Below are 16,535 nucleotides of genomic sequence, written 5' to 3' on the forward strand. Positions count from 1 at the left end.
AGGGCCCATTAGGATGACAGGGCCCTGGAGAATAGGCCAGATAGGCGCAGAATAGGCGCAGGCTTCCCCTGCGCTCTGCCCACCCAAGAGGGAGGCGACCAAGGCCAGAGAGGGCACCTGCAGCCGACACCCCTCAGCTGGTTCCATTTAGGCTGGGGGTCAGCAGACGGCCTGGGAGAGTGCTTACCTCGGACCTCTCTTGTGTCTCCCCCGCACCCCCCACAAAACTCCCAGCCTCAGCCCCAAACACCCAGGCACCGGGGTCACCCACATCTTACTTGGTGCTCTGTTCTTGGCCAGCTGACATCCGCTGCTGCTCTTTGGGCGGACTTGGCTTCCTGGGCCATCCCAGCATCCCATTCTCCCCACTACCCTGGCCCAAAGGGGGTGAGGAGGGGAGACACAAATGGGGGAAGAAACGGGCCCCCAGTTTCTCTGCGTTCTTCTGATTGCTGGCCCCACCCCGGGTATTGTCTCCAGGGGCCTGATGGAGCCCTGAGAGATCACAGGGGCAGAGACCTGGTTTGGGACACTTAAGCCCCTCCGTGGCCTCTACTCCCCGGGTCTCATGCCCGGAGCTCCCCACACGGGCATCCCTGAAGGGCAGGAAAGTGGCACCATCCGGTGGCCTAGACTCTATGTTGCCCCCTAGGACCCCGTGCTCCTCGCTCCCCACCTCCTGCAGACCCTCACCCCCTGTAGGACCCCCTTGACGCCTACTGCCGCGGACCGGGCCAGAGACCGGAGAGTCTGCTCAGCCGGCCATGCTGTGAGACGGGCACCATGGCCGCTAACTCACTCTGGTTCAGGGCTCCCAGGGAACCAGGCACCTTGCACATCCCTTCACCTGAGCCTCGCACAACCCTGTGTCCATCCCAGCGTTCAGATGAGGAAAGGGAGGTCCCCAGGGGTGAACGGGTTTGCCAGGGGTTGTGTGGCTGCAAAGCACCAGAGCCTCCACTGGAACACGGGACTACTCTTCCCACGGCCCAAGCCCCTCCTCAGAGAAGCCCTCCCTGAGACCTGGGGATGTGGGACTGTTCAGTGGGCACCGAGGCACCTCTGAGCTGAATCTGACTGCGTCCCCACCCCACACGGCTCCGAGTCTCCTTATCTGACCCACAGGCGGGGACTCAGCCTCTCTTCCCCTAGGAGGCCATCATCAGGCCAGGGGTGGCATGTGGGTCCCTCCACGGGCCAGAGGGGGCAGACAGCCAGTGTGGGACAGCTCCCGGATCCACCTCAGCCTGTGGACCGTGCCACCAGAGGGCCGGGCTGTGACTCTGGCTCGTCGGCGACAGCAGGATGTTGAAATCATTTGATCACTTGTTCATCATCCTGATCCGTAAACTGGGGAGAATGAGGGATAGGCACCTCATAGGATTATAGTGAGTAAATCCGCTAACCTATGTCAGGGAGGCCAGGACAGAGCACATGCTATTTAAGCACCGATTACTATGTGAAATGGTCACCCAATTGCTTTGCATGCATTCACTGGGTCTTCCTGTCTACTCCTTGACAGACGCACAGCTTCTGTCCTTGCTGCCAATAACCAGCATAAGGCCGGGCCCAGTAGGCTCACTTATGCTTTTTGCTCCAGTCACGAAGGGATATCAAAGTCTGTGTGTTTGAGGGTGGTCTTGAATTCTAGATACCAGCCAGCCACACTCTTCCTAGTAGCTAAGCTAAGGAAACCTTGGGAAATGAGAGCTATAAAGCTGACAGAGTTTCCCTTTTTGCTTTGACCACCAGGAAGCTCGGAGGCAAAATTAGATATGGCTCAACCAAACGACCAGAGCTCAAAGGCGGCAACTGCTTTCATTTTGCATGCCAACTTGATTTATGGATAGTACCAACTAGGGAAGGATTCCGAGGCTGCAATGAGTAACATTTGCTTTGAGCATGGCCTTGGCATCTGGGCTAAGGCAATCAGGATGGCGATCGACTAGTGATGTCTGCTCTGAGTACAGCCATGGAGAACACGTGAGGTGCACAGCACGAATGTGCCACCACCAGGTGGGGCAACTCAGCAGCACTTATCTCACCCATGCCTCTATTTCCTCATAATTTTGTATTTTCCCTGTTATGTTTTATATTTTATTACCCGTACTTCCCCGTGGAATGAAGCAGGTCATAAATAAGCTGGAATGGCTTCACTCAGAGCCCTCAGACCTCCGTGCACTGTAAGAGCTCCAGGGAGAGCCTCTGACTGCAGCCGAGAGCGGCCTCCATGGAGCTGCAGGGTTCCTCGGCCCCTGGGGCTGTCCCCGTGCCTTCCACGGGCTTGAGCCTGTAAAGCAGCCACAGAAAGTCTTTTGCAAGAAATTAATTAGGTTCAGGTCAACAGACACACTGTCCCTAAAGTGTGTGCTCCTACCTCCCGGCTGGAGACAAGGCTGTCTGGCCTGCCCCCCCCCCCCCCCCCCCACTTTGGGGAGCATCTGTGGCTACATCTTATCAGGGCCTGGGGATCTAAAGCAACATGAATCAGGAATCACTGGCGGGCTGCTAAAAATGCAGATTCTTTGTCTCCAACCCAGATCTGCTGCATCAGAACCCCCAGGCCCTGGAATCTGCATTTTCACCAGTGCTCCCGCTGGTATGAAAGGCTCACCAGCCCGGGGCTGGTGGGGTGCCTGGAAGTAGCCATGGAAGGAACAACTTCGGGCTCCCCCGGGCTCCTTGGCTGGGACAGCAGCGCCACCTGGTGGGGCCGGTGGAAACACCTCCCAGCCACGGCCCTCGGGGCCCCGCTTCAGGGACCGCCGACCTCTTCTCCGTGGGTCCTCCGGACCTCAGAAGCAGTATCTCCACGCAGCCAACTGGATTGTTACAAATCCTCTTTAATAGTTAGTTGTCAAACCTCGAACATGTTTCACAGAGCTACGCACAGAGCCTCTCCCCACCCCCTCACAAGGCACAGCCTCACCCACCCATTCCCTAGGGGGCAGACGACAGGCCAGCCTAGCTTCTCCCGGGGGGGAAAGCATCCTTCCCCCCGTCCCTGGATAGCGCGGGATCCTGGTGAATGCAGGGTCAGCTCTGTGTCATGCCCCAAGGGTTCGCCCTTCGGATTCCCTAAGCAGCCCGGGGCCAGTCCAGACTCCCTTGTCTAGGGGGCTCTTCTGCCAGCTCACGGCACAGCCTGGGCTGAGCTGAGCTGCCAGGGCGGGGCTGGGGCCACCCGGGGAAGGGTTGCTGCTCCTACGGTCAGGCGAAGCCCGCCCTCTCCCACTGCCTTCAATGAAAATGTGAAAACCAAAGACAGAAGCGTTATCGTGGAAAAAAAGTCTACCCACGCAGTGGGCATCCCCTGACAGCCCAGGGTGCCTTATCCACCCCCCACCCCCACCCCGACCCTCAATTTTCAATACACTTTGCCATCCAGTATATACAGCTCCCAAGGCAGGTAGAAACCCAGTCCGCCTGTGCAGGGACGCTGCGGGGAGCGTTTTCTCTGGATTGCTAAGAGAGCCCTGGCGGTAAGCTGAGGATCCACAGAGCACCCGGGCTCAAGTCTGGAGGCAAAAAGGTAGGGACAGGGGTCCAGGCCCCAGAAAGCCCCCTGCTTCCAGCCGGCACAGGATGGGTGTGGGGGAGGGAGGTGGGAGGTGAGCCTGGAGAAGAGCCAGGGAGACCCCGAGAAGCCATGAGGCTGGGGGACGGGCAGGGAGGTGGGGGCAGCAGCTGCCTCAGTACTTGGGCACCTTGCTGTAGTCTTCGGAATGGATGTGCCGGCACAGGCAGATGGACAGGAGCATCCCCAGGAGCTGTTGGGGGAGAGGGCAAGAGTCAGAGGGAGGCAGGGCCACCCAGGCCCCCGGAGCGGCATCTCACTGTCTGGGTCAGCGAGGGTCACGGGGTTTGCACAGGATTAAGCAGACCCACAACTAAAGCCTCGTGCCCAGCCTGTGATTCCAGCGGCAGAGGGGCCCAGGGAGGGGCAGTGGTCAGGCCAGGCCTGCTGCAGGGCCTCTAGAAGCTGATGGGCCTCAGCCTCCAGGGGGCCTCAGCAGGGCAAGGACAATGGGATATGGCTGGGGGGTGGGGGGTGGGGGGAGGGGGGAGGGGAAAGGATTCCGACCTCAGTGACAGCCACGCCCACACACACGCCTAGGATGATGCCCATGTTCTCCTGCAGCCACACCTGCACCTTCTTCATGCAGCCCTGCAAGGGGAGAACACAGCCATGTCACCCACGCCCAGCCGCCTCACCCCTCCATGCACAATCACCAGGAGGGCCCGCCCCCAGCACAGAGGGCCTGCAGAGAGGAGAGTATGCTCCTTGAATGGATAAATTAACGAATATGTAGAGGCAGGTACAAATGGCAAGCAAACAGATGAATCAAGGGCAGGAACAGCTGAGGGAAGGAAGGGGGGAAGGGGGGAGGGAGGAGGAAGGAAGGAAGGGAGGAAAGAAGGGAGGAAGGGAAGGGAAGAGGGAGGAAGGAAGGAGGAGGAAAGGAGGGAGAGAGGCACAAAGGAAGGAGGAAAGGAGGGAGGGAGGGAAGAAGGAAGGAAGGAGGGAAGGAAGGAGGGGAGGCAGGAAGGAGTAGCCCAGGCAAGCCTGACTGGCCTGTGCCCGAACCCACGAATGCCCCAGGCCCAGCCCCAGCTCCACCTTGCACGCACCTCACGGTACACGGGCCAGAGCTCAGGGTTGTTCCCGCTCTCGGTCCTGTTGCCGTCAGGGGCCTCACAGAAGCCCGTCTTCACAGGGAAGCTGTCATCCCCCTCCTGGTCCTCACAGGAACAGGGGTAGGTGACACCGGTGTGGTTCATGAGCTCAGCGTTGTCCGTCCAGTTGTAGAAGCTGACCCAGCCACAGCACTTCACCTGCCGGGGAGACCAGCCGCTTGTGGCCACGGCCCTCAGGCAGGCCGCCCTCCTGGCCGGGGTGGGGTCTCCCAGGACGGAGGCTTGGATCTGCGATTTCAGGTACCGTCCCCCCCCCCCCACCCCGGTCATGCCCAAATCGCCAGGATCAGAGTTCAGGTTTCACTTTGGCTTCTGTGAGCCACGGGGAATTTAAAGGGGCTTTCAGGAAACACATACCATAAATATTAAAACAGGAGGAAAAATAAATTGGGAGCAGTAAAAATAATAAAGGAGAACAGGAGGAACGTTCAAGTTGAAAGACAGAACGTAGTCATATAGGACACAAGAAAGGTGGACGGCACATAGTTGAAGAGTGGGGGGGGGGGGGGTCTAGAGTCGGGCTACCGGGTTCGAATCCCAGCTCTGCCACTGACCAGCGGCTCCACTTTGTGGTCTTTGTGGCTCAGGCGTGTGGTCTGTGCCCCCCGCCTGCTTCCCTCCCATCTCAGGGTGGCGGGTGCCTGACGGGCAGCCCGGTGGCCAGCAGGGGGCGAGCCAAGCACGCTCAGGCTCTTCGGGCTGCAGGCAGTAGTTCCTCCCGGCTTCATTTGCTCCGGTACTTGGCTGCCTCCTCTGGCAGGGAGGCTGACGCCTCTGAGGGGCACCCCCAGGCCCTCACACGCTCAGCAAAAGCAGACAGGTGTCCTGGGCCCTTCCACCACACCAGGCAGAGCCTCCTACCCTGACTGGTGCCAGGATCTGTCCCCAGCCACCACTGGCCCACGTCTCAGTGGTTGTGCAGGAACAATAAAACCTCCCCACTCACGTGGTGCGTAAGGGCCGTGGGCTTCAGAAACATCGCACACGGGCATGGATCAACAGCCCCATTTTACAGACAAGGAAACTGAGGCTCAGGAAGTGTCAGAGTTGGTATTCCAGCCCCCGGGAGCCTGACTCAGTCAGCTTTCTCAGCCCCAGTTCCAAGCAGCGTCTGACAGAATGATCTAGAGGCCTTGTCTGCCTCGGGAACCCCCCAACCAGTCAGCTACCTCCCACGGTGGGGTGCACGCCATCCCTCGAGGGACCCAGCTCTGCCCCAGACTCCTTGAAGGTGTTCGTGCTCATCTTGGGACAGCAGCCTCCTTCTAATCATTCATTCAGCCATTCATTCATTCAGTCAGTCAGTCGATCTCTCTTACTGTAACTGAAGTGGAATACACAAACACTGGCACAAACAGCTTGATGTTCACACACTGCATTGCACACTGCATGTGCACACAACTGGCATTAACTGCCAGTTGCATCAGGATTTGGATAGAACCTTCCTCTCACCCCAGAAGGTTCCCACGGCACCTGTCCTGTCAATACCCTCCCAGAGGTAGCCTCCACTCAGACTCGTGTGAGCATATCAGCCTTGGCACATGGTTCCTCAGCCCCCAGGACGGACTCCCGACACTCCCAGCCTGGCGTGACACGAGGGCCTTCTTCCTGACCCCAGACCGGAGCGCTGTAAGCCTCGGGCAGCTCCCAGGACCCTGGGCCCCCTGAGCGAGGGACTGTGGTGGCTGGGGCGCCAGGGAAGGGGACGCCTCAGGGGCCCCCTTGCCCCCAACAGATACGCACGCACAGACACGGTCACTGGCACGTTCTGTCAGGGACACGGACACCCAGACCCAGACCCACACAGGCCGGGACCCTCACGCCGCCCTGTCCCTGCCACCCCCGCCTCACCTGAGCCTGCACGTAGTCCCAGGCCTCCTGCAGCCTGTCCTCGTGACCATCCTTGTAGTTCTGAATGAGCTTGGTCACGACGTTGCCCATCTCCTCCTTTAGCTGCAGAGCGGAGAACAAGATCAAGGGCAGATTTCCTGAAACCCGTGCGCCACCTGTGGTCACATCTACTCAGAAGGCCTCTCTCCTCACCCACCCCAACTCTAGGGACACGCTCTTGGCTTGAAGGCATTTCACTGTCTGTTCCAACTACTTCCCTGGTACTTCCAGGGCGCCAGCCGCCTGCTGGCCGCCACACTAAGCCCGGAGCGGTCAGGGCCAGCCACTCCCGCCCTATGCTCTATTCAGCAGTCAGTGGCTGCAGGACCCTTTAAATGTGCATCTTTCCATGTCACTGCTGCAAACCCTCCCTGGCCCTCTCGGGAAGAACTCCAGCATCATCCCCTCAGTGGCCCACAAGGCCCTATGTTGTTCGGCCCCTGCTCCTCCCAAACCCCCTTTCCTCTGCTCTCGCTGCTTCTGCTTCGATTACACAGGTCTCCTTGCTGTCTTCCTGCCAGGCGCGCTCCTGCCCCAGGGCCTTTGCACTTATTATTCCCACCAGCTGTTTTTCCCCTTCTCCCAAATATTAACAAGGCTCACTCCTCCACCTCCTCCAGGGCTCTGCTTCAATGCCACCTCTTCAGAAAGGTCTTTCTAGATCACCCTATAGAACACATCCCTTCTCTATCCCCTCCACCCACCCCTCCCAGGCCCTCGTCGACCTGCAAGGGCAGGCAGGCTGTGTTTTCCTTCCTAGTGTTGTCGTCCCGTGCTCGTTTGTTTTCAGGATTTATTATCTCTCCCCTTCACTGGGATGTCAGCTCCATGGGAGCAAGGGCTGTACCTGCTGAAGCCTGGCCGGAGTAGGAGTGGTGTGCCTGAATAGCGAATGGGCGTGTACTCTGTGACACGCCTCACACAAGGCTGGTGCTCACACTCTCCCAACTAACTAATCCTCGTGCCTGCCAAGGCCCCACAAAATCCAGATCCTGACCGTCCTGATCCCCCTCCGTGCTTGGGAATTCGGGGTCCCTCGGTGACGGAGCGAGGCACCTGAACCCCACCAGGAAAACGGCGATTCGCAGAGAAGGGGTGCAGGGGACAAACGGTTCAACCCCAAAGGCCCTTCAGCGGAGCTCCAAACAGAGGCTCGCGATTTGGCAGCTTTTCAGGAACAAGTCAGCTGTGCAAAGGGAGGCAAACCCGAAACCGGCTTTGAGAACTGAGAACAGGGAGGGCCCCAGGCTCCAGGTAGGAGTGGGGGGGGGGGGGAAGGGGGCAAGAGCCAGCCCCAGCCTGGCCCCGCCTGGCCTCTCCCGTGGACTTTGTTCCGGGGCCTTCCTGGCACATCAGCATGAAGAGGCTGGTCACAGCCTCCTGCTGTCACCACAGAACCCCAGGGCAAGGGGCCAGGGCGCCAAGGGGACGGCCGCAAACGTGCCCCTGGGTTCTGGGGAAAGGATTAGGATATGGGACAGGTACTTCCAGGCAGGGGTTTTCAGAGCCCAGCTCATAGTGCAGTGAGTGGGTTTCCGCGAGAACCCCACAGGAGGCTCTCACATAGCGCTCAGAGAACCCACATCCTCCGGATGGACCCACAGCCCTAGCTCCCGGTTTCCTGCCCACCCCCCCCTCCAACCCTGGGAGACTAGCCTCCTCCCCAGGACGGATCTCTGCCCCCCACCCCCGCAACCCTGGGACCCTAGCCCCTCCCCAGGATGGCTCCCTGCCCCCCTCACTAACCCTAGGACACTAGCCCCCTCCCCAGGAGGGCTCTCTGCCCCTCTCCCTCTTGACACAACTCCCAGCATCGTACTTTTTATTTTACTCACCACCCCCCCCCCCCCCCGCGAGCTTCACGATTTGCAAAGCTTTCCTGTTGGTACTAATCACAACAACAACAGTGGCTAGCTTTTATCAAGTGCGAGATCTGCACCAGCACCAGCACCGTGCTAAGCACTTTGAGGGCATTGATTCATTTTAATCCTCAGGGCAGACCGGTCCCTCGTTTGTTTTTGGAGATGCGGAAGGCGAGGCCCAGAAAGATTAAATAACTTGGCCGGGCTCACGCAGTCAACACGTGAAGAGCGGGGATTTAGACCCAGACTTGTCTGATTCCCAGCCTAAGTGTTCACCCGTTAAGCCCTGCCAGCACTTAAAACGCATGGCCAGACCCTGCAGTAGGTCAGGGCCGTGTCAAGGAGGGCCCAGAGAAGCTGAGTGGCCGGCCCCTGTCACACAGCTGGGGCTGGCTGCCTGCCGGTCTCGGGCCTTTGGGCCCTGACCGTGTGTTCTCCCCCTCTTCTCCCCAGTGGGCGGAGGATCCCCGAGGGGAGGCGCGGCAAGCAGGGGCGTCCCCAGAGGCATTTGCATGGCGGGCTGCCTCTCCCACGGCTGTCCCACCTGCCTGCCCCAGCGACCTAGACTCTATTTATTCCCCAGCGTGGTTGCCACAGCAGCCCGGACTTCCCTATTTCAGTCCCTCTGAAATGAGAAAGTGATGGAAGCTGGGTGGTTTCCATCGAGGCTGGGTGGTTTCCATGGAAACACCACACCGTCCTGCAGCCCAGAAGGTAGCTGAAGGACATAGCCGCCGGGCCATAGGGGCCAGGGCGTGGGGCTGGTTCAGCCCGGAGCGGATGCCTGGGGATCCTGAGGCCCAGGAAGCCATGTTGGGAGCTCAGGGAGGTCACCTTGGCAACCAGGTACTTCTCCTGGGACCCGAAGGAACAGGGAGGGGGAGTGGGAAGATGCCCACTATCTCACCGCACCCCTGCCTCCGCAACTTGTCCGCTCTGCACTGGATTCTCCCTTCTCGAAACGGTACTTGCTTTCCTCAGGGGTAACCACCCCTCAATACATCCACGGGGCTGGGAAGCTCTGGCCCTCCCCCCACTGACGTGGGCAAGTCCCAAGCGGCCACTTGGCGCTTTCCACACCCTGAGTAGAGTGAGTGGTTCAAGAACGGGCTTGTTACCCGGGGGGGACCTTCTCTTTCCACGAGTCTGGCGGAATGAGGGCCTATGTTGCTGGCGGCCACCTCAGGCTCCCCTGGGGACGGCCTGCCTGAGAAGGGAGCCGATGGAGGAGACCAGGAGCGAGGGATGGAGAGGGACAGAGTCCTGGGATCCAGCCGAGCCTCCGGCCAGCTCCGGCCAGCTTGGGTTGTGGCACTATCTGTGCGATGAAGGGTCCTGCCCAGGACCGGCCGTGTAATCAGAGCCCAGTGCAAAACGAAAATGCGGGGCCCCTTGCTTCAAAATGAGTAAGAATTTCGGGGCGCCTGGGTGGCTCAGTCAGTTGAGCATCCGACTTCGGCTCAGGTCGTGATCTCACGGTCGGTCCGTGAGTTCGAGCCCCGCCTCTGGCTCTGTGCCGACAGCTCGGAGCCTGGAGCCTGTTTCAAAACGATTCTGTAATCTCCCTCTCTCTCTCTGACCCTCCCCCATTCATGCTCTGTCTCAAGAAATAAACGCCAAAAAAAAAATTTTTTTTTTTTAAACAAAAAATGATTAAGAATTTCAACACAGCCATCAGAGTATACACCAAGCATGGACTCTTGTAAGTGTAGGACCCTGTGTCACACACCCAAGAGGCCAGCCCCGGTCCCGCCCAATACCACCACCTTCCCCATTTCCCAGAAAACAGGCCAGAGAGTCAGAACAACTTCCCAAGGTCACGCAGTGAGCGAGCAGCAGAGACACGACTGTAACCTTGATACGTGCAGCCCCAGAAGCCTGAGATCTCAACCACAGCAAGCCGCCCCCTGTCTCCACCTGAGGCCAGATGCCACCAGCCTCTGGGGTGACTCCCTGTTACCACAATGCTGGGCTTTTATTTCACCTTGCAGTGGCTTTTCACAGAAAAGTAGAATGAGAAGAGACCTTTGAGTCCCGCACGTCACCCAAATGGAACAGTCCTTCCTACACTTGTCCAGGTTCTGCTTAAATGCTCCCTGTGATGGGGAACTCAGTACTTCACAGAATAGCACATCGCAGGAGCAGGGAGGCTTTTGATACAAGCAATGCACTTTAAGTTGAGCTCAAATGACTTCTACCCATTCCTATTAGTTCTCATGTTCCCCCTTCCTCCCAAGTCCCAGATGGGAGCATACGGGAACAAATCAAATCACTCTCTCCCAGGACAAACCATTCAGATACTCAAGTCCAGACTGTGTCTCCCTTTACCCCCTCCTCTCTGGATCCTCTAACCACTCCTTGGGATGGTGTCCAGACCTCTCTCCATGCTCTTTAATGCAGTCAATTGCCCCCTAGGAACCGGCCATGCAATGTAATGGACCCACATCTTCCTGTCCTCTCCTGGGGTTCCCACAGGATACATTGCCAAGTGCTTTGCCAGAATGCAGATACAGGGGCACCTGGGTGGCTCAGTCGGTTGAGCGTCCGACTTCGGCTCAGATCACGATCTCACGTTCCTTGAGCTCGAGGCCCGCGTCGGGCTCTGTGCAGAGAGCTCAGAGCCTGGAGCCTGCTTTGGATTCTGTGTCTACCTCTCTCTCTCTCTCAAAAATAAAAACTAAAGAAAACGAAAAAACAAAAAAGCATGCAGATACAGCAGATCCAAGGCATCATCCTGGGATCCCGATAGGAAACGCGGGCCCTTTGCAATGGTGAACTCAGAGGGGGAAGCCTGTTTATTCCTAGTCCCCACTGCCTCCATCTTTCCTGAAAGCCAGCCACAGTCTACACAAGCAGCTAGCCCAGAACTCCCCAGGCTCCCGTAGTTCCTTCGGGCAGAGTCTGAGTCAGGCACTGCCCTCTGCTGCCATGGAACCACACAGGCCCCAGCACCTGACAGGTATGCCAGTCTCCATCCCACTCTCTCCATGATTCCCTTCCAGAAGGGCGGCTTGGACGCCTTCTTCCCTTTCCCGAGAGGGAAGGGAAAGGCCACCTCTCTCTGTCCTGGCTCCAGCTGCCCACACCCAGGGCCAGTAGAAATCCAGGCCGGTGGACCAGGAAGTTTCCAGCACAGTGAGCAGGCATCTCACAGAACTGCATTGTCCTCAAGGAACCCGTCTTACCACCTGCACGTTAGGGTGTGGGCGCACTGGCTCTTCTGAGCTTCCTAGGTGGGAAAGAGGAGGTGGGGGAAGGGCATCACGGTTCTCCTGACCAGCCTCCCGGGGGAGCATCCAGCAGTGTGGCCCGGCCGCTGTCACCACCTCTACCCCGCAGCTCCCACCCAGCCCACGCAAGCCCTCAGCCCCTAGGCCTTCTGTTCAATCCCCCGGTGGAACCCACCGAAGCCCCGGTGGCCTCCCCCGTGCAGGTTGTGGGCGGGCTGGCAGTATGGCCTGCTTAAGCACGCCAAGGCCAGGGCCTGACATCCTGGCAAACAGTATGTTCACGTCCTTCCTCCTGACCCTCTCCCACTCTCCACTGCCTGCAGAGAACAAGTCAGGATCCCAGAGTGTCAGAGCTGGGAATGGCCCCAGACCACAGCTGAGACTCAGAGAGGCCGGGTAAATCGTCCGAGCCCACCCCAGAACACAGAGCCTCTGGAGCGCAGACCTGGGCTGTGTCCACTAAATAGGCTGGATAAATAGACGAGGAAACAGCCAGAGGGAATCTTCACTCCTAAATCCCGGTGCCCACAGCTCTTGCTAATACTCAGGTTCCACCAATGGCAACAGGTACGGCCGCCATTTACTGAGCCCTTCCTAAGCATCAGTGAAGTCAATGACGGTGACAATCGCGGTAGACCCTTGCAACGGAGCCAGCAGATGTCCGCCCTGGGCGGGCACGACGCTATGCCCTTCCCACGCGGCGACAGTCTTCATCCTCAGCAGAGCGCTCCGAGGTGGCCCTTGGGGCCAGCGTGCTCTGGCACCGAGGGAGGTTCCACTTTTGGAAAGGGACTGGGGTTTGTGCCACACCCTGCGGTCTCTCCCATTCATAATTCCCGAGGGACTCCTAAATGGGGGTAAACAGAGGCCACAAATAGCCTTGCTTCTGCTTAGGTTTGATTTTGCCACCAAATGGGCTGCAAGTGGCATTTTTTGCCTTTCAAAGTGGTTCTTGGGTTTCAGGATTGCAGATAAGGGGGGGGTGGACACGCACGGTCCGCCTGGAGGCGCGCGAGGCACAGAGAGGCGGGCGGAGTCACCTGCCCGGGGGGGGGGGGGGGGGGGGGCCTCAGAGCAGGCATCGCCACCCAGGCGGTTAGGTTGTGGACTTGAGGCCTTGGCCCCCACCCTATTTTATACACGTGTTGCAGCGTGTGCTCGCTTCAGCCCTGGGAGTGGGGGCCCAGCAGGCTTCCCCTCGATTTACAGATGCGGTAACCCAGGGCCTGAGAGGCCACGTGTCTTGCCCAAGGCTCCCAGCCTCCCCTGTCGCTCCCCTGGGGACAGTGGCTGCTGAGAACCTGGGGCAGGAAGGACAAATGGCATCCCCGGAGACCTCTTCAGGGGGGGCCCGGTGGCTCGTCCTTCCCACCTGCCCGGGAGGCCTGGAGAGTGAGGGGAAGGATGGGCCCTTGCTTTTAAAAGGCCTCTTCCCTTCAGGCTCAGCAAGGCTCACCTCCCCAGCTGGACCTCATCTGCAGGAATAAACATCATCAAGGGCATGTTTAGTCTTCCACCGGGATTTACAATGTGCTGGGAAAGAAAAAATAAATCATTCGTTCCAACTCGGGGTGATAGAGTGGTGTCAGAACTTCCCCAGCAGAGCCAGGAAACGTCCCTCTGCCTTCCAGGAGAAGAGGGGGGCCAAGCTGAGGCAGGCTAGGACCCGGAGGCATGAGATGTGGAGCCCGAGGGGGGTGGGGTGCGGTAAGCAGGAGGCAGAGGAGGGAACAGTGGGGTGTGACAGTCTGGACTGGAGTCAGGAGTCCCGATTCTCCAAACAGGCCTTGCTCTGGGGCTGTGGGATGCCTCTGAGGCACAGCTCCTGGTCACTGGCCAAGCAGAGATTATGCCAGCCCACAGGGAGGCAGCCTACTGTAGCGGGAGGCATGGGCCTTGGGTCAGAGGGATCGGGATGGAATTCTCCACTCTGACGCATCCGAGTCATGTGTGGCTGTGTCTAAAAGCCATTTTGCTTTTCTCAGCCTCAGTTTCTTCAATTGGAAAATGCTTGTACAACTGAACCAAGTACCAAGTTACTACTCAGCTCCTGGCACGTGCTTGTCATCCGATAGATGACGGTACATGGGCGCCATCTTTATTAACGTAGATGGGGAAACACACAGAGGATGAGAAAGGGACCGCTCAAAACCCTTATAGAGTCGACCAGCTTCTGAATCCTAGGAACTCACTGGGGCCCTGTTTTTATTCACCCTGATTATAAGGTACCACGGACTGGGTCTCAGAAAAGCCCTGGGTGCCAAGGGGGCTGAAATGAAGACCGGATCTCACGAGCTTTCACTGGAAAGAGTTTCCCTCCCTTAAACACTGCCTTCCTGTCTGATCGCCAAGCGAACTTCCTTTCATTTACCGAAACCACTATTTCCCCTTTGGCCTTGGATGCCAGGAAGCTCAGCATTCAAGTTAGCCCTCAGCTACCATGAGCATCTTGTCCCCTGGCTTCAGGGACACTGGTTTTCCTCTTCCCATCTCTCTTTTTGATTTTAGTGACCCTGTGCCTGTGTTGGAATTCAGCTCTAATTCTCCGGAGAAACAGGCTGGGTGTGATTTATAAATAAGTAAGGCAGACTCAGGTAGGGACCACGGCAAAGCAAATTTCACCAATATGAACCCAGAAAGCGAGCTGCCTGGGTTCAAATCCTGGCTCTGCCACTTACTAGCCGTGTGACCTTTGGTCACGCTGCTTAATTTCTGTGCCCCCATGTCTCAAAACGAGGGTACCATGCCCACGATCTCCTAGGCCTTGTAGTGGGGAAAGCACAGTGACTGTGCAGCAGCCAGTACCGGACCTGTTCTAGGCTCTGTTCGGTGTCAGTGGCTGATGATGGTTGAATGCTCTCTCACCTTCCTTGTAAGAGTGATTTGAGGCAACTTGACCTTCAAGTGGTAACAGGCGGGGGCCCGCTAGCCACCAGCTCTGCCTCCCCCATTGGTGGACAAGAACTGTAATGCTGGAGGAAGGCAGGGCCCCCAGGGTCAGCTGGGTCACAGGCCACGTGCAGTGGGTCTGGGGCGAGCTCTGGCCGAGAGTCTGGGAGTCTGTGCCCTCGCCTGGCCCGGCCACCGGCTGGCTGGGTGCCCTCGCCCTGCACCCGTAGGACGGGGATTCACACGCTACCCTGAGAGGGAGGGCATGGTGAGGATCAGTCAAAGAATGAAAGTCAAGTGGCCGGCCTTGTACTCAGTATATGGTATGTGCTGAACCAACCGCAGGGATGCTGGTGATTCTAGTTACTATCATTGTTGTTCTGGCCACACCCACCCCTCTCAACACCTGCCTCCCCGTCTGCCAACATAACACAGTGCACGGATGCCACAGAACAAGACCGTGTAGGAGAAGCTTCTAGAACATACCACGTGCACATAATAGGCGCTCCATAAACGGTAACTTTGACGGTCACAATCGACTGGCCCACCCCACAGCTATTCCCAGCTCCCTTCTCCTTTGTGCCTGTCTTTGGAGACCCCTTAAAGCCAGGGGTGCCTTTGCGACCCCATCTGGGGAAGGCTGTGGGAGGACTTACTTTGCCTTTGTCCCTTTCCCTTTCTTCTGGCTGCAGCAACACAGATGTTGTGCCTGCTGCTGTGGCAGCCGTCTTGTGACCGTGAGGTGAGTGCTGTCACATAGTGAGTGGCACGCACGGTCTTTGAGACTCCAAACCCGGCTTTTGGTTACGTCGATGGCGGACGTCTTTCGGGTTTAAGCCACAGTAAGCCTGCTTTTCTATTCCTTAAAGCTGAGTGCCTTCCCTGTGACACAAATGTTTTTGCTGACAGTCCCCTCCCTGGGCCTCATGGCATGATCTAGTACCTGCTAAGGTGCCTGACTAAGAACAAGGACAACCATGCCAAGCGCTGTGCTGGGTTTTACCAGTCATCTCACTGAATGCTCACCAGAACCTTGGGAGTTGAATGTATTATCGTCCCTAGTTCCCCAGTTTGCGGAAGGCGAGACGGGCACAGGGGCAAGCGGCTCGACCACCGCCCCGCAGCTACAAAGTGCTGGGGCACAGCTACCGCGTTCAGGCCCTGCAGCAACTCTGCCCGAGACGGGAGATCGCAGGGACCGGAGGCCTGAGAGGCTGCCAGGCACCTCCTGGGTTAGTCTGGGACAACTCAGAGGGCCCCTGTCTCTTGCCCACCCCCGGGGCCCATCCCCGCCCAGCGGGGACCCGGGAGGCTGCTTACCTGGCCCATGTTGAAGTAGAAGAGGGCTCCAGCAGTCACCTGAGCGATGAGGATCAGGAGGAGGAAGGCAAAGTACTGGGGGACACAGAGCAGCACGGAGTCAGCCGGGCACCGCTACCAGGCACCCCCCACCCCGCCCGCCTCGGCAGGCCAGCCGCACTCACCAGCCCCAGCAGGCAGCGGACCTCCTTGATGGCACCGATGCAGCCCAGGAAGCCCATGAACATGGTGACAGCCCCCACGCCGATGAAGACGGAGGCCCCCACCTTGAGCGAGCTGGAGGAGGTCTCTGGGGATGGAAAGAGGGGCGCTGAGTGCAGCCCGGGGGCGGCTCACCCTCTTGAAGCGCACCACCTTCCGTCCCCTTCTGTCCGGAGCAAAGCCCGCAGGTCTGGGCCCGCTCCTAACCGCCCCACCCTAGAGTCAGAGTGCTGGGGTCAGCCCCCACCCAAGGACCCGCTCCCTCCCCGCTTTGGCAGCTGCCTCCCTTGGATGTCCACGCCCCCTCATTGGTCCTAATCCCCAACCCTGCTTTGATGCTCTCCTGGGCACTTAGGATTGCAAAGACTATGTTTTACTGATGTATCCTGCTCCTGGCCTACTGGCTCCGCGAAGGGGTGACCCGGATGAGGGCAGGGGCTTTGGT

The 16,535-nt window shown here is 58.5% G+C and overlaps 1 protein-coding gene across 6 annotated transcripts in view; it reads right to left on the reverse strand.

The window, feature by feature from the left end:
* Positions 1-2,823: 2,823 nt before the first annotated feature.
* The window catches only part of CD82 (CD82 molecule), a 49,726-nt gene continuing 36,014 nt past the window's right edge, over positions 2,824-16,535 (reverse strand). For 5 of the 6 annotated variants that reach the window (XM_053203271.1, XM_053203270.1, XM_027072843.2 and 2 more), the window contains 6 exons: positions 16,054-16,178; positions 15,890-15,964; positions 6,550-6,651; positions 4,633-4,836; positions 4,085-4,168; positions 2,824-3,770 (listed from right to left, as the gene is read on the reverse strand). In XM_053203271.1, the coding sequence (XP_053059246.1) occupies positions 3,693-3,770; positions 4,085-4,168; positions 4,633-4,836; positions 6,550-6,651; positions 15,890-15,964; positions 16,054-16,178 (668 nt within the window). In that variant the 3' untranslated portion in view covers positions 2,824-3,692. The remainder of the gene's footprint in view (positions 3,771-4,084; positions 4,169-4,632; positions 4,837-6,549; positions 6,652-15,889; positions 15,965-16,053; positions 16,179-16,535) is intronic. The other variant, XM_027072840.2, reaches the window with a different exon arrangement.

The sequence above is a fragment of the Acinonyx jubatus genome, chromosome D1 (assembly GCF_027475565.1).
Source record: "Acinonyx jubatus isolate Ajub_Pintada_27869175 chromosome D1, VMU_Ajub_asm_v1.0, whole genome shotgun sequence".
Taxonomy (NCBI): Eukaryota; Metazoa; Chordata; class Mammalia; order Carnivora; family Felidae; genus Acinonyx; species Acinonyx jubatus.